The sequence below is a fragment of the Condylostylus longicornis genome, unplaced genomic scaffold, assembly GCF_029603195.1.
Source record: "Condylostylus longicornis isolate FDR11 unplaced genomic scaffold, ASM2960319v2 ptg000048l, whole genome shotgun sequence".
In the NCBI taxonomy this organism is placed as follows: Eukaryota; Metazoa; Arthropoda; class Insecta; order Diptera; family Dolichopodidae; genus Condylostylus; species Condylostylus longicornis.
This window is the reverse complement of record NW_026578017.1, coordinates 15,584,726-15,610,544: the sequence shown is the minus strand read 5'-3', so window position 1 is coordinate 15,610,544 and position 25,819 is coordinate 15,584,726. Positions and strand designations below refer to the sequence as shown.

At 24.5% G+C, this 25,819-nt stretch overlaps 1 protein-coding gene across 3 annotated transcripts in view; it reads right to left on the bottom strand.

Annotated features, from left to right (window-relative positions):
* The window catches only part of LOC129610851 (cyclic nucleotide-gated cation channel alpha-3), a 197,730-nt gene that overhangs the window by 13,774 nt on the left and 158,137 nt on the right, over nt 1-25,819 (bottom strand). For 2 of the 3 annotated variants that reach the window (XM_055523610.1, XM_055523612.1), the window contains exons 6-8: nt 10,161-10,312; nt 9,890-10,031; nt 3,859-4,008 (exon numbers count right to left, since the gene is read on the bottom strand). In XM_055523610.1, the coding sequence (XP_055379585.1) occupies nt 3,859-4,008; nt 9,890-10,031; nt 10,161-10,312 (444 nt within the window). The remainder of the gene's footprint in view (nt 1-3,858; nt 4,009-9,889; nt 10,032-10,160; nt 10,313-25,819) is intronic. The other variant, XM_055523611.1, reaches the window with a different exon arrangement.

The window sequence follows — 25,819 nt, the reverse complement described above, 5'->3', positions numbered from 1 at the left end:
TAGCGGCTTATTTATAATTTTTGCTTACTCACTCTCTAATTTTTTTTGAATTTATCTTTAGTAAATAGATAAATTAATTCCATTAAAAAAATAATAAATAAACAAATGAATAAAAAAAATTGCAAACATTTCAGGAAACAAAGCAATTTACAAAGCATGCATGCAGAACAAAAGCCTAAGTTGATTAAAATAAAAAAATTTTTGTATTTGTATTCTGTATATTGTGTGTGTTTTATCGCTATTATGAATATGATTATTACGATTTTCTGATGTAACAAATTTCTCCTGTAAGAGAATTAAAATTATTAGAAATATAAATTTAAAAAATTTTAATTATTATATGAATTTGTATAAATTAGTGGATATTATGGTAGATACTACGTAGATGATACAAATCTCACAAATGCAAAAAAATTTTAATATTCTGAATAATTTTTAGAATTTTCTAAAATATTCTCCAAAAATATTTGAATATTTTTTTTTTTATATTTGTTTGAAGTGACAAACATCATCCACCGGCAAACTTTTGTGGGTTATGGGAAAATAATGTAATGTGGGAGTATGAGTATATGCCACTCGAGTTTCTTACATTACCTATACTTACAAAATGAAATGACGTTTTCAAATGACTTTATTAATTAGTTTATTTTGACAAATAATAAATTTGTATGGAATTTTATGTACCTATATCTATTATTTATGATTGAGTTTTCAAAATTTTTTTAGCGCAATCGAATATATATTTTTCTTGCATTTTGCCGAGGCCGCATTTTGCCGAGGGGTGCTTTACACTATTGAAATAATGTAAAATAAACAGAAAACCAATATACTGTAGCACTCTTTGGTTGACATTTTAATTATAATTTTTTTATAAAAATTTTTATGTTTACAAGACTCATATTAGCAGTGACTTTTTAAGGGAAACAAAGGCCGAGAACGTATTACAACCGTATCTATTTACCATACAACATAAAATATAAAAGGCTGAATACAATGAATTTTGCGTTAGTTTTATTTTTAAAGAACTTGAAGTTTAGTATAAGTTCTTTAAAAATAAAACTAACGCAACTTTTTGCTTTTAATACTGCAATTAAATTATAAAGGAAAAATCCTTACATAGTGAAAAACTAAATTTTTTTACTAATCTATTTGGGAAGAATTTCAAATACTGGCGGAACAAGTAAAGTAAATCTTTTTCAAATCACAGGTTATAAATAAATCCGACTGCCTAACTTGTTATTGCTGAAATACCGTTGCCGTAGCAATAAATTGTATATCTTATACCTCATAACTAATTAACACTGAAATTGAATGAACTTGGAAGGTAATGTATCTAAAATATTTAAATGCTAGCTGTATATGAAAAGATCTATATCTATTTTATATGTTTTACATACAATTTAATATTTATATATATATATTTAATTAGCACTTCATTTATTTTTCCATTAAAAAAAATTATAATTATTAAAATTGATGTTAACAAAGTGGTGAACTATTTTGGTACATGCGTGTATGTTGCTTATGAGTGTATTGTTGCTTCAAAGTGCTAATTTAATGAAAAAAAAAATATTACCGCACACATGAAATCAGAATATCACACATGAATCATCGCTGCTCATGAAATCAGAAAAAAAAAACAAATAATTATTTAAGACTAAATGATTTTAAAAAAATATTACCCTGGTAGATTTTAAAACATTCTTATTAAAATTGCCGTGGGAAACAAAACGCAAGTTACAGTTTGCAATATCGCGATTCTAAAATTTTAGAAAAATTAGAAAATTTAATGAGCCCTGCCAATTAAAAGTTTTTTTTTGGATTTTTCCTTATAAATTAAAATTTAGCTTAATCGTCTTGGCTGAGAAATATCTGGTTTTAATTGTCAAAAATTTTTAGAATGTTCTTAAGAATAGAATTTTGTGTGATTTCTGATTAGATGGTTTCAATAGAATACAAAATTTTAGCATAGAGAGCTCAATTTTATTTTAAGTCGCCAAATTTATGGTTTCTCGTATGTATAAAAAGCTTTTAGCTTTCATAAATTTAAGCATTGTTTTAACAAGTAAAATATTTATTTTTAATAGCGAAATTGTTGTGCAGCTGCTTCCAGCTTTATGAACCAATTTTATACTAGTTTTATTCAATATTGCAAAGTATGTAGAGGCGTTTTTCTCTTCAATAAAATATTTCTCAATAAGTTTTAAAATCGTGTCATGCAAGCAGAATGAGCGGATCTTGATTAATTTTTCCTTTTTCCTCTCTTACCTTTTATCATGTAATAATATTTTGGAATCTTATTTTTTAATTTTATTTGATGTTGTGTGAGTATAGGTATAGGTATTTGGTAACTTACAAAAATAATATTCTAAACACTTATATGCACACATATAATATGAACACACAAAATCTGAAACTATTTTATGTTTTTGTTTTTTTTTTTTAAGAAAATTGACATTAATTAAATTGAATATCGTTTTTAAATATTTTTAAATTAAATATTTTTTTATAAATTTAATAAATTTAATTATTTTAAAATAGATATTGGTAAATTAAATAAAATACATCAAATTTGTTTTAAATAATTTTAAAATTATAAAAAAATATTTTCAAAATAAATAAGTTGTTAGAGAAAACAGGGTATTTTTTTCTAAATTTGGCTTAAAACAAGCAAAAATTAAATTAGATATATAAAGTTAATAAGGGGAATCGAAAATTGTACGATTCTTCGAACTTCATTTACTCGACAGTCATTTTATCTGACGACTTGTTTAACTTATACTGAAAATATAGATTTGTGTAATCAAAAAAATTTTTATATAATCTGAATTCTTACTTCTATCTTTCAAATTACTTGCTTTAATTTACTTTAATGCTCTGATATCATACGAACACTCAGCATTTTGTGTTAAAAATTTACATTAATAATAAAAAATTGTGTGGATTTGTTTTAAAAATTTACATATTCAATTTATAAACCGTAATAATTGTTATATTCAATGGTTTTTAATGATTTTGTGAATTAAAGAAATAATTTTGAAATTTTTAAAATTCAAAAAGTACCAAAGGTTGGAAGGAACGCATTTTGACAAATCATGTAAATTAAAATTACAAAAAAAAAATACTCTTGTTTCTCTAACGCAAATTTTATAATTAAAATTAAAAAATAAATTTGAAATTATCGAAAAATTGAAAAAAGTCTTTAGTTTCATAAATTTTAGTAAATTTATATTAAAGAAAATAGTACCAAAATTCATTAAAAATTTTAATATTTAAAAAATTATTTTATTGTCATTCGAACAATAAAAATATATTAAAATATTTAAATTAAAATTATTTAAAAAAATAAATAAATATTTTTAAATTTTAAGCAAAAAACTTAAAATAATTTTTTAACATTTTTAAATTTTAATATTTAAAAATTTTTGAAAAAATTTTTATTTTTTATAAAATAAATTAAAAAAAAAATTAATTTATTTTAACAACAAAATTGTTAATATTATTTAAAAAGAAAAAGATCACATTGAAATTTTATTGAAATTGAATTTAAAAAAAAAAAAACAAAAAATTTATTTACAAAATTTTCAATTTTACAATTTCGAAAATTATTCGAACATAAAATATGTATAATTAAAGTGTTTATTTTATAACAATATAAAAAATATATCAAATAAAATTTGTAATTTAAAAAAAAATATATATATAATAATATATACATATAAATATATTATACATATATATATTTTGTTTTTATTCATAAAATTAAATATTTTTTTACTTTATTTTTTATATATAATTATTGTTTTTTCATTATATTTTTTATAAATATTCCGCCTGCCGTTGATTTTCGATATTTACCAAGTTCTTTACCTGCTGTTCCCATGTTGAGTATACTAATTTCTCCAAAATAGGAACCTGCTTTTAATGATGCCATTACTGTTTTACCATTATCTGCAACAACCTGTAATCGTCCACGATTTACAATATACATTTCTTTTCCAACTTCACCTAATATTGATTTTATTTATTTTATTTTATTTTTTGCATTCCATGTTTCAATTCCAGCAATTTCATTATATTAATATTATGTAGCACAGTTATTATAATCGCATATAAAATTTATTTTTATTTTTAATTTAAATTTTCATAATTGTTATAAATTTGTTATATTGTTATTTTTTACCGTATTTCAGTGAATTATTTCGAATTTCAAATTGAATTTGAAAATACGTGACATATGAAGTTAATTTAACATATTACAGTTATTAATTTATAAAATAAATTGTTGATCATTTTATTTCCAATTCATTTTTCAATTAATATATTTAATATGGTTTCAATTTTCAATTTAATTTTTTTAAATATTTAATAAAAATTAATTTTTTTCCAAAATATGCACGTATTTTATATTTTATATGTGCGTGTAAAGCGCAGAGAGAAATTGAAAAAGCAGAATAATTTTTTTTTTTGTTTTTGACATTTCAAAATCACGTCAATCAAAAATTTAAATGCATTTCGTATAGAAAATGTGAGTAGCGAGCAAATATTTAAAAAAGGTGCATAATAACAAAAATTCCATTGCAATTTAACATTTCATGTAATTTCAATTGTTTTAAGTTATTGTTGTTGTTTTTATTATTGTTACATTTTTTTGTTTGCATTGTTTTTATTTCCCAAAATTTCATTTTCATTGTTGTTTTCAATAGACCGGTTGTGGTGTCAAATTTACAAAAGGTTTCGATTTTTTTTTTGTTCCATTTCATTTATTTTCGTTTTCATTATAGAATGTTGTTGTTGTTGTTTTTGAAAAACAAAAGGATAAACAATTTCATTTCAACGGATTGCAATCGATGTCCAGCATTTTATTTTGCATTTGAGAATTGGGTTTTGTTTTTTATATTTTAAACAATAGGGTGAGTGTGAAGGTGAGTTTTCAATTGACATTCACGTAAAATCAATGGCGATATTGTCAAAAAAAAATTTTTTTTATAGAATTTTCAAAGTACAAACAAGTAGTGAAATTCCGAAAAAAAATAAAAAAAATAATTGAATATATTTGAAATTCACGCAAAGGACCAAACCATTTTCCAAAAAAAAAAGAAAAATTTTTTTTGCATAAAAATTAAAATTCATTTATTAAAAATTTCCAATTTAAATTTTGAGTTTCAATTTTCCATATTTTTGTTTCATAAATGATTTTACAAAAATTTCCCAATTAAAATATTTTTCGCAAATTCAATAATATTTTTAATGCAAATCAATAAAATACAAATTGAATGCGTATTGTGTTCATGTCATCGGTTATTTCATAAAATTTAAAGTGAATTTGTGGTGTACACGAGAGAATAGATTGTTTCGGAATTCATCATTGTTTTAAAAAACAAATCAAATTAAAATTTTTTATGATTTTTTCAATATTTTTTATTCATGTATGCGTTTATATGTATAACATGTATTTTTTATTTAAAAAAATACGATGAAATGATTGAAAGTTGAATAAAATTTTCAATTTTATATTAGGAATTTTATTTCAAAGAATATTATATAAATAATTTATAAGTTTTTCCGAAAATAGTATATAGGTAGTAGGTAGCCGGAATGCAATATAGTTTTGTTGTTGTTTATTTTTCCACGCGATACGTGACAAAATTCATATATTTTATTGCACATATTATGCATTTAGATATATTGTATATTTTAATAATTAATATTGTGATGAATGAAATGAACAAGAATAAAATAAATATTATATATTTGTATTTTGTATAAAATATACAATTATTATATAAGTTATTTGTTTTTTTGTTTTTGTTTTTTTGAAAATGCAATTCCAATTGCACGCAAACCGAATTTATAGGTTAATTTGTGGTTGAATAGATATTTTGGTTATTATAAAAATAAATGTAGATTCATTATTTATTAGTCCATTCATTTTATATTCATGCGTGTATATGTAGTAGAATCATTATAGTTATTATTTTAAAATTAAAATTTAATTCCAATTTAAATTAGGTTAGATTCACCAAATAAGATTTTTGTTTTTCCCATATAGATTTTCCATATATATACGTAGATAAAATTTGTGGAAGATGAAAAAAAAAGAAATATAAATAGTAATTAAAAATTATCATTGTATATAAAAGTATAAAAAATTTAAAATTATATTATTTAATTTAGTTTTTTAATAACAAATATCAATTATTTAATATTTAGAAATTTAATTTATAAAATCCAGCTACATATTTTTAATACAGTAGCTCTTTAAATGTTTCAATGTATAAAAAATTGAAAATAACTTTCAAAATTATCAAATTAAATTTAAAGAATTTTTCACTTATTTTTTCGATTCTAAAAATTAAAAAAATCAAATAGTTCTAGAAGAACCAGCGACTAAAAGCAAAATGCGTCCATAAGTACATTATTTCATAAGGAATAACTTCCAATTTCAAAATTCTTTGGAAATATTTCATAAGGATAAGAGTTCCAAAGAATTTTAAAATTGGAAGTTATCGGGCCCGAAACAATAGACAAAGTCCTATTTGGTTAAATTCGAAAATAACCAAATACATTCGTATATCCACGAAAAGACTATAAGAAGTGCTCTTTAAAATTTGTTGAAAAACATTTTTGAAAATCAGTTTTCGTAAAAAAAAAGCTTTTATTTTTCTTTAAACCCCTGGTCTATTTTTATTTTATTAAAAGGTATTTTCTTTTCATAAGCTACGCTTTAAAAAAAATGCTTATATTCTGAAAACTTTCCAATCGCGTTTGAAAATTAAACATTTGAAATTTTCATTTTCAAAAAATGAAAATTGTACGACATTTTAATGGCACGTAGATAATCGTAATTTTTTATAAGAAATGATCATTCAAATAGACCGAATTTCTAGCTTTTTCAGTTGAGGAATAAACGTTTCAACAAACTATTGCAAGACTACATCGCTCTTTCAGTATAAAAATGGCTTATAATAGTAATACCCTATTTTTCAACTCAAAAGCACCATGGGATTTGTCCTATTATTATTGGTTATTTCTTTCTACATTAATGAAATTACGTATGTACAAGAATAGCAAATGATTTAATTATTTAACAAAAATATTAACTTTTAACGTAACCTTGAAATTATAATTTTTCATATACGCCATTTCATTACTCAAAGGACGATGATCAGATAACAACTTTGAAACATATTCTGAAATAACAATTTATATAGTATAACATGTGTTTAAAGGGGTCGTCATGACAAATTAATTATACTCTGTATGATATAACTGAAAGTAGACTAACGAAAAGTAATCGGTCTCGCCCCGAAAAGTATGCAATTTTTATTAATATGTTTTTTTTTGTTTTTTCATTTTGTTCCATAGGTAGTTTTTGGAAAAGAACTAAATTTTTTTTTCAAATAATTATATAAAATATATATTATTTACAGTTTCGTAGCTATTAACTACAAAATTAATTGAGTAAAAGAAGAATCTTAAGAAAATTATCAAAATTAAATTTTCAACTTTCGTTATTTTTATCCTTAAATTTTTAGTAAAACAAGAATATTAGCCAAATGGAAAAGAATATTAAATAAAAATGGCGTTTAATTTATTCTTTTTATTAAAGAATTATACAAAAGAAATAATTTTTTTAAGAGTTAATAAAATGCTTAACAAATTAATGATTATGACATTCTTCTTGATAATAACATTTTTGACATTAATAATATGCTCGTTAATCACTTATAAAATTTGACCATTGTATAGAAATATTTTAATTGTTAATTTTGAATTCAAAAAATGAAATTTTTTCTTTTATTTTCGTGTACAGAATGCGTATGAATTATTCATGTAATGCATTCTATTATCTAGTATATCCAATGTTTTGTATTATTTTCCATAATATCATCATATTTTATTTTCACACCATTTTTGAATTAAAATTCTAAAGGTTTCTCAAAATAAAACAAAAATAAAAAAAAATGAATAAATAATGAGTAAAAGAGTAAATAATATTCAATAATTTCTATTATTTTAAAATAGTATAGCTGGCACTATATTTAACTACACATATATATTATATAATATGTGGAAAGTTCTAAAATAAAAGGATATGCAAGAACAGAGGGACCAATAGAAGAGAATATTATGCTGATTAAATTGGTATATGATTAAATAAAAATTAAAATATGCAAACAATGCAATAAAATATCCGCTTATAAAAATATTCTGTTTATGGAACATATTTTGTATAAGGATACAGGGATGTTAAATTAAATTTAAAATTTTATTAAAAATTTTTTATCTAACATTTCCCAATTGATGGAATACAATATTGATAGAATTTCTATTTGAATCCATTTCAAAAATTTTCCAGCAATTCCTATAGTACATTTTCGGCCTCCATGAAATAAAAATATTAATGGAACAGCGTACATATATGAAAATTTTTAAGAAAGAGTTTTGACAATTTTGAAATTTTAGGAAATAGATTCTATAGTTACAAAGTAATTGAAATAATGGAAATTTGCCCAGGGCATTCCCATTAGTGGAATATTTCTTGTTTGGTACGCCTTGCATGTGCTCTACTATTCTCATATAATATAAGTAACCTATACTATGTAGTGTGGTACAAATAATATTTTACACGATATTTGTAGATAAATTGTTAAAGCGTGATATAATCAGGTTAGCCGGCTAGCAATAATCAGGTTAGCAATTATTAGCGTATTGATAGTAGAAATATGTGATAAAATTGTGACAAAATACACCATACATTCTTAACATTTAAAGCAATATTCATTTGAAAAAGATGTATTTAAGTACGTTAAAATAGAATTTACTATTTTCATGCAAAACAACTCTGCTAATTCAACATGGATACTGAAATATTTTTTTTGGAACATGGAAAATTTTCTGCAGACGAGTTGGGATGAATTTTGTTACTTAGGGAGCTATGGTTAGAAATAAGTTGTTCTACTCTCCAGAACCTTAATAATAATATAATAACTTAAGGTTTTAAAATATACAGCCCTAACTGGAAAATTATGTGATTGCTCGTTTTGTTTACTATGCACCATAGTACAAATGCATTCAAAAGCCAAAATAGTACAATTTCTATTTTATCATCCTGTAAACATTTTATAAAATTTGTTGGTAACAAATTGTTTACGCATATAAAAGAATAATAATAAGGGACATGAATTTAGAATAAATTGGTTGTCAGTGCTCTTTATATGTAGATACACATGTAAACAACATAATTTGCATTATGATATTTTAGCATAAAAATTGTTTTAGATAAAGACTAGTCATGTTCAATTAAAATATGTATAGGTACTTTGAATGTTTGAAAAATGTTCATGTGTATGTTAAAATTATTTTTTTTTGTGGTTTTATATTAAAGGATACAAGTTGTTATTTGTTATGTACTGAAACGATATGATGAATTTGTAAATAATTTTGTAGCAACGACTTGCACAATGTTTACCTACATAATATAAAATGCATTGTTTTTTCAATGATATTAGTATTTTAGGATTTGAACTAATAATAATGAGTATAGTAAATTATGCTAAATACGGTAACAGATATTAATTGTTAGTTAGCTAAAAACAGTTTTCATAAAGGATATTATTATACAAGAACAAAAAGGAAAATGCAAAATATTATGTAATTGTACAATAAATTGCAAAATTATTCATGGTTTAGACGAGAATCTCATAAAATGTGAAAATTTCGTGGAAAATACTAGAATTACAAACAGAAATTTTTCAGTTGGAACTTTATTATTTAATATTTTTTAAGTAGATATGCAATTTCTTAGTCATTTTATTAATAAAATAAAATTCAAATAAAAATATAGTTATAAAACAAAACAAGAATAGTGCAAGTTTTTTTTTACCTTTACGACAAATATAATCACCAGGTGAAAATAAAACTGGTCTCAATCGTAATACCAATTCACAAAGGAAACCAGCTTCAGTATTTTGAAATATTTCAACTCTTTTAAGTGTATCTAAATGGACGTTAATAGCTATTTCAGCCTATATTTTAAATAAAATCAAGAAAAAACAAAATATAATTTAAATTTTTTATTGAAAATTTTCAATTTTGTATATTTGCGAGCGACACATAATTAGATTTCTATTGAGTTGTACAAAATGTAAAGGTACCTTTAATTTATCAGGAAGACAGGATACAGCTCGTTCTTCGTCAGAGCATTTTTGTGTTAACCACAAATAATCAAACCATTTAATTACTTTTACTTGAAGGTGATTTGGTACTCGTCGCATTCTCATATATGTTTTAACACCGTCAAGTTTTGCTGTAAAATAAAAATAAAAATATGTACAATAAAATATGAATTTTATAATTTATAAAAATAAATTTTATTTAATTGGAATTTTAACAAAAATTTTTTTTACAAGAATTTATTTTTACCGAAGTAGAATTGCGTATAAGATTCCGAATCATACAACATATCGAGATAACATGTTATAATGACATTCTCAAATTGCAGTCATGCTGCTATTTTTAATGCACAAGTTCGTTTTATTTTCTATCTGTCCGTATACTCGTGTGCTTACAGTGAGGTTCATAACAAATACACCTTAGAGAAAATATTAATTTTCTAGAACAAAATTTTAATAACTTTAATGTCTCCTCCCCGTCAATTTCACCCGTGAAAACATTTTTTCAAATTTTTGAAAAAACAGAAACTGAAGCAACTTTCGTATAATATAAACGTAGAATGTTATTTTCTAAATAACAAGATGAATTATTTTGTTCTTTCAGAAAAAAGTATGAACAGCAATGCCAAGTTGTTGAATGCGCTCTTCGAAATAGGCGTTAGATTGTAGATTATTGAAGCAAAATATGAGCAAAGAAATTTCCCCGCCATTGGAGCTAATCCTGCTTTATTGTAGCCCTCAAATATCCCACTTAAACCATTTCGGTTCAAAGTAAGTACCCGGAGATAGCCCCCAGGAATTAGAAATGAGCTCCCCAATATTGAGAAAATTCCGCAAAAACCATCTGCAACTCTTGACAGCCAGAGCAAGACAGTTACACAGATGTCCTCTCGTCATCTTGGCAGAATTCGCACAAAAGTTAGTCCGATTTGCCCAGTTCGTTCAGTGAAGCAAACAGTAATCCGATTCCGGCTCATCCCAAGCATCTCTGAAGAGTCCTTTCTTGAACAAGATGGAAGGAACAGTTTCGCATGATGAAATTTTTCACTAGACTCCGAGTGAAGATTCGATTCCCCCTCAAGCAGAACGATAATTCTGTCCCTAACGATTGACATTGACAATTCAGAGAATGAGAAGAACCGAATGACCTCACGCCAAATTTGATAATATCGCCAAAAGGAAATTTGCCATTTTACTAACTATGGGTTTGATCGAGTACATTTTTGTTTTTAAATCGAAAACTTTTATGTCTTATAAATCATAAGTTAAAATTTCATTTCCAAGATAAAGTCTTAATATTTAAATTTAAATTCATATTAACAATATTAATTTTTTATTTTGTAAGAAAATGATTGCTGATGTGTAAAACCGCATACCGAAGGCAAAAGCTGAAAATTTTAATTTAATTTTTGAACTAAATTTTATGTTGGTACTTGGTACATACGATAAACACATTTATACTTTTATTTTCAATTGAAATTTTTTTCTGAAAATTTTACATTATTTAAGTAAGTTTTTCAAATCATTTCAAATGCTTTTTTTTTGTTTCATCATTTTTCCTGAAATCATGGTTCCATTTTCCTCAAAACTTTTCATTCTCCTTTGGATATACTTTGTTTTTTCCACTTTTAAATATTATTATATTTATTTGACTTTCTCTCTTTTACAATATTATAATACACAGTTCTGTATACAGTTCCATGCCTTTATGCTATTGTTAAAATTAAGCCTTTAAGGCATAATTAGAAATCCTTTGAGAAATCTCATTTTATTTGACAAAGTTTAAGTTATTTTTATTGTAAATTGTTGTTTCTTAACTTTTTATTTCTTTGTTCTTATTTCATTTTCCCTGTTAAAATGTTTCGGTCTCAAAATTTATTGAAGGGAACAATTTCTATATTATATTATAAGAATTAAGATATATTTAATTGTACACATTTTAATATTTTGTATATTATTAAAAATTCTTTTGTTTTCTCTCTAAATTCTTAATATTTAATTATGTGTGTATGTACACATGTTGAATATTGTATGTATTTTCTTATTTTTTTTTGCCATTATTTAATTCTTTTCCCACACATAATAAAATATATTTACATAATAATGTATAATGTAGCTGAAATTGAAATGTTTATGTACTTGAAAGTGTGTATGTAGGTACTTAACATAAAATTTGTAAGACCTACATCATTTCTCTTATATTAACTAAGTTATACTTTTCTGAATTACAAAAGAATAAAGTGAAGGCAGAAATAATAAAAGAGAAAACTATAATTTTTATTTTTGAATCGAAAGCTTGAAACATTAAAAACTTTTTTTGTACTTTTAAATGCTTATAGTCTTTGAAAGTACAATTACTGTTTTGTGAACAAATAATTATAAATTTGTATATTAAATTAACAGAATGGAAACTCCGGGTGATGGAACAGAATTATAATAAATGAAAACGGAAAATATAAGTTAAATGGTAATTTAAATTCTGTTGTTAAATAAGAGAATTAAATTTTGTTATTAATTTACGAGTATATTAAAAGAATTGAAATAACTGTTGTAAAATTTAACTTGCTTCTCCCACACAGACTTGCATTTAAGTTCAAGAATCAAAATTTTTTCAATAATGAATAGTTTCTTTATTATGTCATCATTTTATTAGAATTCTAAATTTCACAGGTTAAAATTTGATTTTTGCAATATAGGCGTTCGACAGACCTCCAACAACTATTACAGTAAAAACTGTAATCGGAAAATGCCATATTTAAACACATTCGTCAAAGCATAAATCATTCAAACTAAGTTGATTGAGAAACAGGATGTAAAGCTTTTTATTATAAGATTTTGTAACAGAACTATTTAAAATATACTTTGTATAAATTATATTTAATGGTCTTAGCAATTTTTACAAATCTGACCAATGGTACAGTGGTTATTATTCCGAAATGTCTTGTTGAAATGCTGTTCAAATCACTATTAAAATTATACTTAAAATTATAAAACTTTAATGTGATTCAATATTACAAAAGTAGTTGCCTGTGTATCCAATAATATTCGATAACTTTTAATATTAAATATAAAGACAGCACAACGGCAGGCTAGTCACTTGCTTATAGATAACACAAATACGATTTAATACTCATTCACATTCATTTTCACAAATTGGTGAAAACATAATTAGATGTTTCTGTTATTTTTCTGGATCTTAACTATAACAAAGTTGTTAAGCAAAGTGAGAAATTCAGTTGAAATTTCTATAAAGTTTAATATTTTACAAATAAAGTAAGGAGACTAAGAATTGCTTTACTGCTTCTCTCACTAAAATATACGATAGAATGCTTCATTAGGATTTTTTTTTCCTCTTATTTCAAAAACTTTTGTCCTTCCAATCATTAGAAAAGGTTTCCATATTGAAGAACAATATTTTCTTTTTAATATTCTTTCTTTCTTTCTTAATTTCTGCAAATTCTCCTTATAATGTACAAATCAAGAACATTTAACATTATAATCTTCTGCATGGGTCACTGTTACCTAGTATTAATATTAACTGTCGGTCTGCCCTAAAACATTGTTAACGTTAAACGTTATACTTGAGGAGAATATAAAAATTAAAAATTAAAACTATTTTGAAAAACTATATGGAAAAATTAAACACTCGAGTAATCACAGAATTTTTGTTACTCTATAGTCTATAATGTGAGACCTTAAAAAAAGAGATAAAAAATATTTTAGATTTTTCCTGGAATATCAAAAATAAAAATTGTATTTTACTTTTTAAAAGCAGTCAGTGGCTAGAAATTTTTTTATTCTTTTCCAAAATTAAACCCTTCTTTTTTTCTTTCCTCTCAAATTTTCCATTTTCTCAAATAGTTTATTCAACTTTATTTATTTTTATTTTATGGTAACCCTCAAACTAAATAATACACAAGAAAAAAAAAAATTATAAAAATACACACAGAAATAAAGATCAAATTAAGAAAACATTTTTGTATAAAAGTGAAAAAAAAAGTTTAATTTTATTTGAAAAGCAACAGGACTCACTGAAATTTCAAAAAGTTTTGTTATTTAAAGACGATATAAGTGACTTTTAATACAATTAAAACGATCAAAATTTTATTGAACAGCCAGTCTTAGCAGAATAACAAATTATTAAGCAGTGTCGCAAAAAAAAAGGATACAAAAATTTCCAATTATTTTCCATGATTTTGTTAAAGTAAAAAGAAAAACTGCATCGTGTTATTATCTGAATTCATTGTAAACCGCCGGCCGTACAGAGCTGAAGGGTCCTTTTGAAATATAAAACGAAATTTAGGCCAAGAGTTATAAAAAACTTTTATTCCGAAATTGAGAAGAGTTTTAGAAACTTTCATTTTGAAATTTATGAAGAACACAATAGTTTTTACAAAGCATTTTTTTAGAATGACAATTAACAATCACCACAAATACTTTACATGTAATTTATAAGCATTTGCAAAAGCATAATAAAGAAAAATATTGCTGATGTAGTGAGGAACACCAGTGTATTCAACTGTTTCATATTGGCACGCATGACTTCAATACTTTATCACAAACTTAATCAAATAGCCTGATTTTACCGCATACGCTTTAAAAGATTTCTCTATAAAAATTTTGAGAATCTAAAAAAAAAAAATAAAACTGTAGCCTTATTGCTATAGATATCCATAACTATAAATATATCAGTAGACACGCCAAATATGTTCAACATATTTCAACTTTGATATTTTGTTTATACTTCATTGTTAGTTAAGAGTCTGACCCTTACCAAATGCACTTTTCCATTTTTATCCTTTTCAAATTGGACATTTCAAAAGCTTTCCTTTTTTTGTTTTTTCTTTTTTAGTCAAAGTTTTTCAATGATGCTTTTCTTTCCAATTCAGATAATGGATCTGTTCATATTTTTAGTGTTTGTATCTTTTTTTTTTGTCGCTTTTCAGTATCGTTTATGTTCGATGAGTAAGACCTATTTCTATTTAACAATAAATCATTTTACAAAAAAGTGGAAACTTATTTTCCATATGTTCTAGAAATTTTGAAGCATCAGAACGCTTCATATAATTGTTGCTTGCTTTTATCTTATAACAAAAAATAATATTAACAGAGGTATTCAATACAGGCTAATGTCAAAGAGAATGCGGAAAAGTCCGAAAGGTCCTAAGGATAAAATAACAAAAAAGTAATATAGGTGACTGACACTGAGTACGCAAAAAAATTTTTATTCTAAACAAAAACAACTTATTGTCGAATTGCTCTTTCTCTGCTAAGTAGAGTCTAATCTTTAAGCGTTTATTTCTATATTGAATTGATGATATGTTTGACAAGAATTAGATCGCATTCAATTTTTTTTACCAAACAGAATCCACAGACGTTTTAAGACACAACTTTCATAAAAGTTTCATAGAACAAAAAAAAATTCAAGAATAATTTTTCAAGTATCTTTGCTTTTTCATAGTCTCTTTAGGATGGAACACATCTATTGCTATAACTATGGAGCTCTTTTTACGTAAATTCATTTCTGGAACACAATTTATTTTATAACACAATTTAACTTAAATTCAAAGAAAACTTTTTTCAAGAACCTTACTATGTAATTTGATTTTAGTGGAACGATTTTTGTATTCGGAATAATGGTAAGATTTATAAGGTCCTACCTTTCCATTTCTGCAAATGCGAAAATCTGATTACATAGTAAGGCTGCAGGGTTCTTCAAAGTTCCTAAAGCAACTCGAAACTAAATGAGGAAGACACCTCTAAAACTATTGAAGATCCATTGTGATTTCTTCTGTCCAAATTCAAGTGCATTTATATGGCGGGTACTGACTGTAACACTGACTTTTTTAAACCCGTACCTAGACGGGAAATTTACATATGTACGTTAAACAGAAATTTACATATGTGTACGAGCACATTAAGAAATATAAAACTAAAAGGATATAAATAAAGTTGGGTCAAACCAATGGTTTGTATTGTAGCACTTTTCCCTTCAACAAGTGAAAATACTGCTTTTAAAAACAGTCTATGTATGTCCACCACACTATTAAAATTATTTTCATTTATAAACGAAACTATTTCTAGGATTGCATATATTTAGGATGAACCATTTATGCAGTCTTTGAAATAAAGCAAAAATTAATATAAAATGGGATTAACATAATGCTCGATTTTAAGGGTTAATTGTGTGAGTTAAGAAAAATAATTATATTTTTTAATGTCATGGAATTTACCGTTAACTTTTTGCATTTATAAAAATTTGGAAAAGCTTGCGGTTTTGGAAATATAAGGTATTAAAAATGCAAATTTTACAAATTTCAAGAGGCCATAACTTGAGAGGGGGTGGAGATGGAAAAAAATTTTCTTCTAGAGAAATGAACTATTTGTTAATGTCTAAAAGCTCCTAAAACTTCAAGCTTCTACAGCCAGGGGTCTAGGAGAAAACCGACATCAAAAATTTGGAAAAAAGGGACTGTAGATAACGGTAAATTTTAACGGCCATTTTGTTTTTCTAAAGTTTAACTATAGTATACCGCGGTAGGGGAAGCAAGCAACTGCCTTTCTGCGTTTGCAAAATTTCAAAAATGCTTATGGTTTCATTGCAACAAATAGTTAAAATAGGCCATTTTTAGTGCTTTGGGGGGGTATAACTTCTAGAGGGGGAGAGTTAGGTAAAAATTTAGTACGTATTAGAGAGTTAGTAAAGATCTATGTACGTATTAAATTTCAGCTTTCTATCTTTAAGAATGTAGAAGTTTTGTAAACAGACACACGGACAGACGGACGGACGGACGGACGGACGGACGGACAGACGGACGGACGGACGGACGGACGGACGGACGGACGGACGGACAGACGGACAGAGTGAAACTAATAAGCACTTTTTTTCAAAAAATTTTTGGAAAAGTGCTAAAAAGAGGTTGTAATAAATCATTTAATGAAAATTATTTTTCAATGTTTAATTTTCTATTTAATAAAGGAAAGTGAAAAAAAAAACACACTCACATACAGGAAATACCAAACATATTGCGGATAAACCTTATTTTTTTTGGTTGTGAAATGTGTAAAAGGGCATTTTTCCCTTATTATTTTTGGGTATTTAGAAGAAAATAAAAAACGAAAACTCGCTGACAGACGTACATTTTAACCAATTTCAAAAATAATTACACATCGCAATACAAAATTACATTTAAATACTTATTAATCTTATGTGCCTAACCTTTTATCCGTGTAATATAATTACACTTCCTTTAAATGTTGCGCATATCATAACACTGTGACGTTATATAAATATGTATAGGAATATTATGTAGATCAAATCGAATTAACTATTGTAGTTTTTATGCTGTTTGTTAGAGTTAATAGGGAAATGGGCAACTAATTTCACGAATTTAAAACTTTGAACTAATTAAATTAGAAATATTAAATTTTTGAGTAGTAATTGTTCTTTGTATCACAAACAGAATTTTGAAATTTAAACATTAGTACTATACTAGTTCCCTTTTTTTCAAATTCCAATTTATTTTAACTCATTTATGATATAAAATATCAAGAGGATTATTGTGAAAAGCAAAACGCAACTAACAAGCTACAATAAAACACAAATGCAATTAATGAATACTAGTATGTATGTGTATTTGAATTGTTGAAATTTTCAAGCTTCGAATTTTTCGTTTCTTATTTTATACTTGCGTTAAATTAAAAGCATATGCAAAATTTCCAAATCAAAATTCCGGAAAATTAGTAAATTTGAAAAATTAACATTTTTTTTTAAACGAAAATAAAGAAAAATTTTTATTCTCTTGACTGACATTGCACATTTTTCCTGCTGAAATTCAATTCAGTCTTTATATTGTTTTTGAAATTTTGTATTAATTTTAGACAAATTCCCGCTGATAATTAAAAAACAACCGCAGCTTAAATAATTATTTTTCGATATCATTTATTTCTTAAGACACTCTGAACAATTTCATGAAATAGGTACTTAATAAAATTCAAATTTGTAGGACTCATAAGTATATTTGTACGTGTAACTACATTAAAGAGGATATTTGCAAATAAATCCTTTTGTAGATTTTTTTTGTAGATTTTAAGGGAACTGAGTGGGACAGGAGTAATCCCCCAAGCCACCGCAGCCATTCTTGACTTATTGTAGCCCACCCACGCTCTTCCTTACTTAACCATGAAAATTTTAAATTTTCCAAAATGAAATCACAAAAGGAGATTTTATATGCTATCTAAGTAAATAGAGTTTCATTAATTTTTAGAAAATATTTAATGCGTACATAACATTGTACTAATTGAGGAGATCATGAAATTTTCTCAAATTCTAATTTTCCCCTAAAGGATAATTATTTTATCATTAATAAATAAAATAATAATTATATATAACATATATAGACATAAAGATCTAATTTTAATTTTTCATAAAAATGTGCGACTGACATTTTAATTATTTTATGCTGAAATCATAATATTTTAAAACAAAAAAAAAAATACTCCCTCTACTGTCATTTTAAATAAATAAAGTTATTATTTTAAAATGTTATTTCTTTGATTTAACAGACAAAAAAATTCATTATCTTGTTATTATGTACAAATGTATATAATATAGCGTTATATAAAATAATTATTAAACCTTTATATAAGGAATTCAATTTAAAGTTAAAATAAATTTTAAATTTAATCAAATATTATCTTACCTACATAGTACATATGAAGTATATATACATATACATATGCGAATCAAGGTATGACCAAGGATTATAATATGTAAATATTTATACTATGTATAGTTTTGTGCATAAATGTTATACTAAGTATATAATACTTGTATATATATAACAAAATATTTACATGAATAAAAATAGTTTTTAATTAAGAAATTTTATAGTTGAAGTATAACAAAAATTCCAAATATTTTTAAAGGAGAAAATATTTTCATATATATATTACATATTATATATACATACATATATATGTAAATATTCCTTCAGGTATTTTTATAGTATTAAAATTAAACAATTTACTTAAAAAATAAATTCTTATACTCTTATAGATCTATTATGTATAAATTTAAATATTTACATATATATATATGAGCATTATATATAAAATATATATTATTATGATAATATAAAATAATATAAAATACTTTAGAAAATTAATGTTACTACCATTATATATGTATATATACTTATTGTAACCATTACTAAAATTATTTACTATAATATTTAAATAATATAAAATTTACTATTAAATAAAAAATTCCCTTAAGGCTTTTTAAGGTAATCAACCCTTAAATTCTTAACTCATATGGTTTTTAAGAATTAAAAATAATAACAAGAAGCAAAAAAATCTTTCAACATTATGTAAATGTACATGTCTATGTGTACTTATATTATTAAATATTTGATAAAGTATTGATATTAATGAAAATCTCATATATTTGTTCTTAAAAGCACAGAAAATTGCTCCTAATATTTATATAATATTAATATATTATAACATTAAACGAACTAATCTACAGTAAAGATTAGATTAAATGAACATTGTATTGAACTTTTATGGTCATTAAAGAAAAATGATCTTGAACAAATTTTCACGATTTTCTGATTTTACAAAATCGAAGTTTATTCACTTTATACCAGGAAAGAAGCGAAGAAATTTAGTGGTAGTAATAATAGTAGTAGCAATAATAGTAGTAATAGTAATAACATAGAGGACACCCAGCACTAATTTTCGAAGAGACCCATCTGCAACAATTCACAACACATTCTCCCACTAAAACGAAGCTCCAGTACGTTCCCTACGGATGCCTTCGATGCCTCTTTCATATCCCAAATCAAAACCATCCCAGATATTTTCTCCTTTTCCACATCAGCCTAGCGCGCTAACAGCATACATTTATTTTGCACACCATTTACCGTCCAATGAAAATTTCGATAGCAATAATGAAATCTTTCCTGGATAACGTGTTCATCATGGCGTCTGAAATTTTGGTATTCATTCTATACTTCTTCAATGTTATAAATACAAATTTTCTGATCATTAAATAAGTAATATACTGGCCAAGCTTTAGAGTTCTTAAACTTTGGCAAATTTTTAAACAATTATTTAAATGAAAATTCAGTCATCATTTTAATTAGAGATCTTACTATTCGTTTTAAACGAAGGAAAATTCATACCATTTATTAACATATGTATATAGATACACACATCGTGTATATTTACATGTTTTAATTCCATAAAAGGGAAAAGGTCATTTCATGCATAAATTAACAATATTATTATTATTATTATAAGGAAAAGTTTATAATAATGAGAAAAGGATTAATGACAAAATAGCAAAATCAAAAAAACAACACACTATTTACAAAGACAGGACAGAGTGAAAAATAAAAAAAAAAACTTTTAACAATTAAAAACCGAAAAGAATGAAGATAACAAAAAAATAATAAAATATCCTTATGTTTTTCAATATGTATATAAATATGATGTGCATAGGTATATGTGTGTATGCTTATATTTGCGTCTGTTGACTATTATTACAATATTATAAATGTTGTTAACACATTGATATTTCTGCCTTTTGCCTTATTTTTTTTTGGGATAAAGCAAAAAAATATTAAAGTTAAAAATTTTAAACTTTTAGTAACTATACCTTTTAGCTTACATTTTCGTTATTTTGATTATTTTTGTAATTAAAGAATTTTTATCATATATCCTTTGAAAATTTATTATCATAAATCATATATGTTGGGTAGGCAAATTTCAATTTTATAGAATTTTATTTTTTCGTATGAGTAGACTAATGCTTACATGAAAATTTCTTAAAATTTCTTGTGAATTTATTCAACCTTATTTTAACATAAGAAACACAAGTTTTATAACAACAATATTATAATTTATAATGTAGGTACGTAATTTACAATAATAATAAATATCTAAATAAGAAAATACAGGAGATCTATCGTATATATGTATATAGATACAAAATTTGAATAAGAACAATGTATGTATATCTGGGCATGGTGATTTGTCCACTAAAATAGAAAATTAAGAACAAAAAATTTTAATTTTGAACGATAGAATTATTATTAGAAATTAATAATAAATCACCCATGGGACTTATTCAGACTTTTAAAGTGCTGAAGAATTTTTGAACCCAAAATTATTTATTTCAATTTATGCTTAAAGTAAAAATATCATTAATATTAAAAATTGTAATAAAAAATCTTAATAAATTTCATTGAAAATAATATTTGTTTTTGTATTTCCAATACAGTTGGATTTTCCTCAGATTTTACTTAGAATGGTTACTGTGTTCGGACAGTAATTTGGAATTTGTTAAATATACTCCAAATTTTAATTTCGAAAATTTCAATTTCATAAATATTATTTTAGAGATTTTAAGTACAACCCATTTTTTTTATGATTTTTTGAAAATTTATTTAAAAATAATTTATATAACAATTAAGATTAAAATGTATACAATTAATATAAATTATGTTTTACAAGAATTTACAATAATTTTATAAAAAATTTTAATAAATACTTCAAAATAGAATATTGAAAATTGAAGATATTAAATTACAACAGCTTCTAGGCAATTTAAAATGAATAATAAAATTCAAAGGATATTAAAACTGAATTTTACTTAAAAGAATCTTTTAAGAAATTTTATTTCATTTTAAAATTTAACACAAATTTTTAAAAATATTATTGAGATAACAAGAAATTAAAGTTAATCATCATTATCATCATTTGTTCCTACAAGCCCAAGTGAGTCATGGCCTTCGTCATAATTCCCCTCTATGTTGATATATCTTTAGCCTTTGTGTTCTCCAATTTGGAACCGCCATATTTTTTGTGCGTCATTTTCAACATAATCCAACCATCTTGTTCTGGATCTTCCTCTCGCCCGAGTAAGATTAGGACGATTTCTAAATAATTCTACTTTGTGTCCTTTCTTCACGCATCCTGGGCCACATGACCAGCCTATTTCAACCTTTGTGACTTAGTAAATCTAACTATATCTTCGCACTCTATCAGCTGGCCAAGTTCACTGTTTCATATTCACCATTTGCAAATCTTTTCGCAATAAAAATTTTTCAACAAATTAGTTTTAATATCAGAAAAAAGTATATTTTTCTCATATTAAAGTTAATAATAACGAAAAATATCTTATCTTTGAAATTTTTGCTTTGTATATAGAGAATGAAGTCATGCATGTCAGTGAAATTAAATGAAAATGGAAATTAAAGTTATAGAACTAATTTACATTACACTTAAGAATTTAAACAAATGATCAATTGATTTAAGTATGCCACAGAAAATTTAGTTGAAATTTGAAATTTAATTAAGCATAATTTTCACTTAAAACAATTCTAAATACCTTCTATACTTCCACTTTGTGAAAAATTATATAATTTCAGCTTCAATTTAATTATAAAATATTAAAAAATTCATAAAATTTCGATCAAATACAACATAATTTTACTCGAGAAATTTTTTTTATTAACACTAATTTAAACCAAAAATGTTGAACAATTAAAATTACTTGGATTCCCTATTACATACAATGTGTAAAGAGTCACGTATTGTAACAAAACGGTAAGTTATCTATCGCATATATTGTGGTCATCAATAATAATTATTATTGAGTAAAATAATAAATGAAATATTATTTTCGCAGCCTAGGTTTTTTACCACCAATAATACTACATTTACTACACATTTACATATACTCGTACATACTAAATTTTGTTCTTTAATATCGTCATATTATGTACAATATTTGTGTGTCAAATAGCTCTCATCCACATAATATCAGTAATCAGCTATGGATCCATACTAAAATAAAATGTTCAATTCATATTATATCTACTGCCATATTTACTTGCCATTGTACAGGTATTTACTGAAATACTAAAAATATGCTACACATTGCAAATTAACAACTTTTTTAAACTGTACATTCTACCCAAAATACATTTTCTCGTGTTACATTTTATTATGCGGTTAAAAATTTTTTTTTGTTATTTAAATGAATTCAATATTATACCTAAAATCTCTGTAAAGGTGATTAAAATGATGAAACCTTTCGATAAAGAATGGAATTAATTAAGCAAATAATCATGTTTCATATCAAATTTTCCTCCAAAAAAAAAAAATATAAATTCTCCCCACTAACTAAAAATATTTCTCTCGTTTTTATGTTTTTCCCCATTTTATATATTTTTTTTGATTTTTATCTTAATCCTGAACGTGCACTTATATAACCTCAATATTTATGTAATAGCAAAATGTACCTACATATATACATACATTAGTATTTTTATATAAATTTTGTGCTAAATAATATACAAAAATTTGAGAAGCATTAAAAATCATAAAAAATTCAAAACTTTTTCTAACGCTAGATAAGAGTATTTAGCGCCAATTTGTAATAATGAAATTTTTCTATAACAGTATACATTTATATATGTTTGTATGTATGTACATGATGTAGACACGTACCAAAGCACAATACAATTATGTAAAAATATAATTGAAGTTAATTTTATTTTTCAACTTCCGGAACTTATGTTCATATACATATTATATACGTTATTCTACTTGTATTTTACTTCACTGTATACACCTGTGTGTGCCTCAATATCAAAACTGGGGTTTGGTTACAACATGAATATTATAATTTATTAGATATTACGTTCGACATTCATAATTTTTCTTGTCTATTTGCATTTAAAATTAATTGTGTTTTTAGAGATTTGTTAAACTGAAAACCAGCCTGAAGTTTTGCATATTGCGGTTTGCAGAGATCAGCAGATTATTGTAAAAACTGAAGCAAAACTTTTTTTGGGAAAATTCTTTTCAGGAAGAACAATGCAGTAAATAGTAAATTTATGTAATGTGAACTGTAGGGTTATTAAAACTTAAAAGAATTTCACTTCGAATATTTCTTTAAATTTCTTAATACTTAAAATAATATTAAAAGAAATTTTTATTGGATGAACGGAATATTTGTGAAGCCAAATTTTATAAAACAATCACTAATCAAACGTAATTTTGTCACCTAACTAAAATTCTATTATCCCAAGTACAATTTTGAAATTCTTAAGACCATCTCATACTTGGGTAAGACAAATTTCGTATGTAATATTTCCTCACACCTTGCTTTTAACTTGAACACATTCAATTTGTTTAGACACAAATTTATTACTGATCAAGGTGTTTTTGTATACATATGTATATATGTATCTATGTACAAATTGTATTGGTACCTGTGCCGTACTATGAAAATGAAAATTTATTATTTTGAATAAACTTTTTTTTTTCTTCTTTTCATTTCGTACAATATTTTCAAGGCTTTAACCCCAAATACCACGTTACCTTATAATATACACCATTCCAATAATGTTATTTATCTGATTACATTTATTTACCACAAAAAATTTCTCGTAAATTTTATTTTTGTGGTCGTCTATCTGCTGAACAAGGATAATAATTATGTGTGTGAAAAGAATATAGAAAATCCTTTTTCTCTGTGTTTTTGTTCCGGGGAGCCTTATACTAATAAATAATTTGAAGATTTGTATACCGTAGCATATATTTGTATAGCAGGATAGTCTAATAATGATAGGTAATTTTTGTAATTGATTGTGTAAATGAATTTGTATTATATTACTTTTATTTAATTTTTAAGTCGGATACACAATTTAAGCTTCAAATGTAGTTAGAGTAGACTTTAACAGAAGGAAATTAATATTAAACAATGAAATATTATATTGATTTGATATGCATGAATTTTTGCAGTCTTTTAGAATTTTTTTATAGTTTATAGCAGTAGCAGCTATTATTTCTTTTATGCTTCATAGCGTAGCGTTACAAACGGAAGGCTTTAAGAGTATAAATTCTAAAAAATCTAATACTATTATTTAAAGATCGTGTGAACTATTGGATGATTCTAGCGAACAACCTTTAAGTTTTGTCTTAATTTGAGTTATAGTTTGTTGCATGTATATACAGAAGTTACAGGTTTGCTGCATGTATTGCGGAAAGCAGATCTCAATATAATTTTGAAAATATGCGTTCAATATATGTGAACTATTATCAAGTGTGAGCTAAAATAGTTTTTTGATCAAAATCTAGATTGGAATTTTAGATTCGGAATACAAAATTAACATGGACAATGTTGTACTTCAAAAATCTAAATACCTTTATCCGATATTTCTGTTTTGTATAATCAAAATTTGGATAGGAACGTAAGTAATTTCTAGATTTTGAGGTAGTAACTCAAAATTTTTGTGCAAAAAATTAACTTGTATGCACAACATATGTAGGATTGTTTTCTTAATTTTGAATTCAGTTGCTTTTAAGGTCATAAAGTTAAAATTATCAATCTGCATAGAAAGGATTTTCGAGAAATTTCTTTATACAATTTTATGATATTAGTGACGAAATTTTTATATAAGACTCTTTCCAAAAAAATCTAGGAAATTTACTGAACTTTCAAGTAGAAAATTTATTAGTAAATTTCATTATATGTTTTTAATACTATAATAAAGATAAAAATTGCTGAAATTTTTTGAATCTAAAAATCCAAAATTAGGGCGAAATCAATTATTATTAGAGTA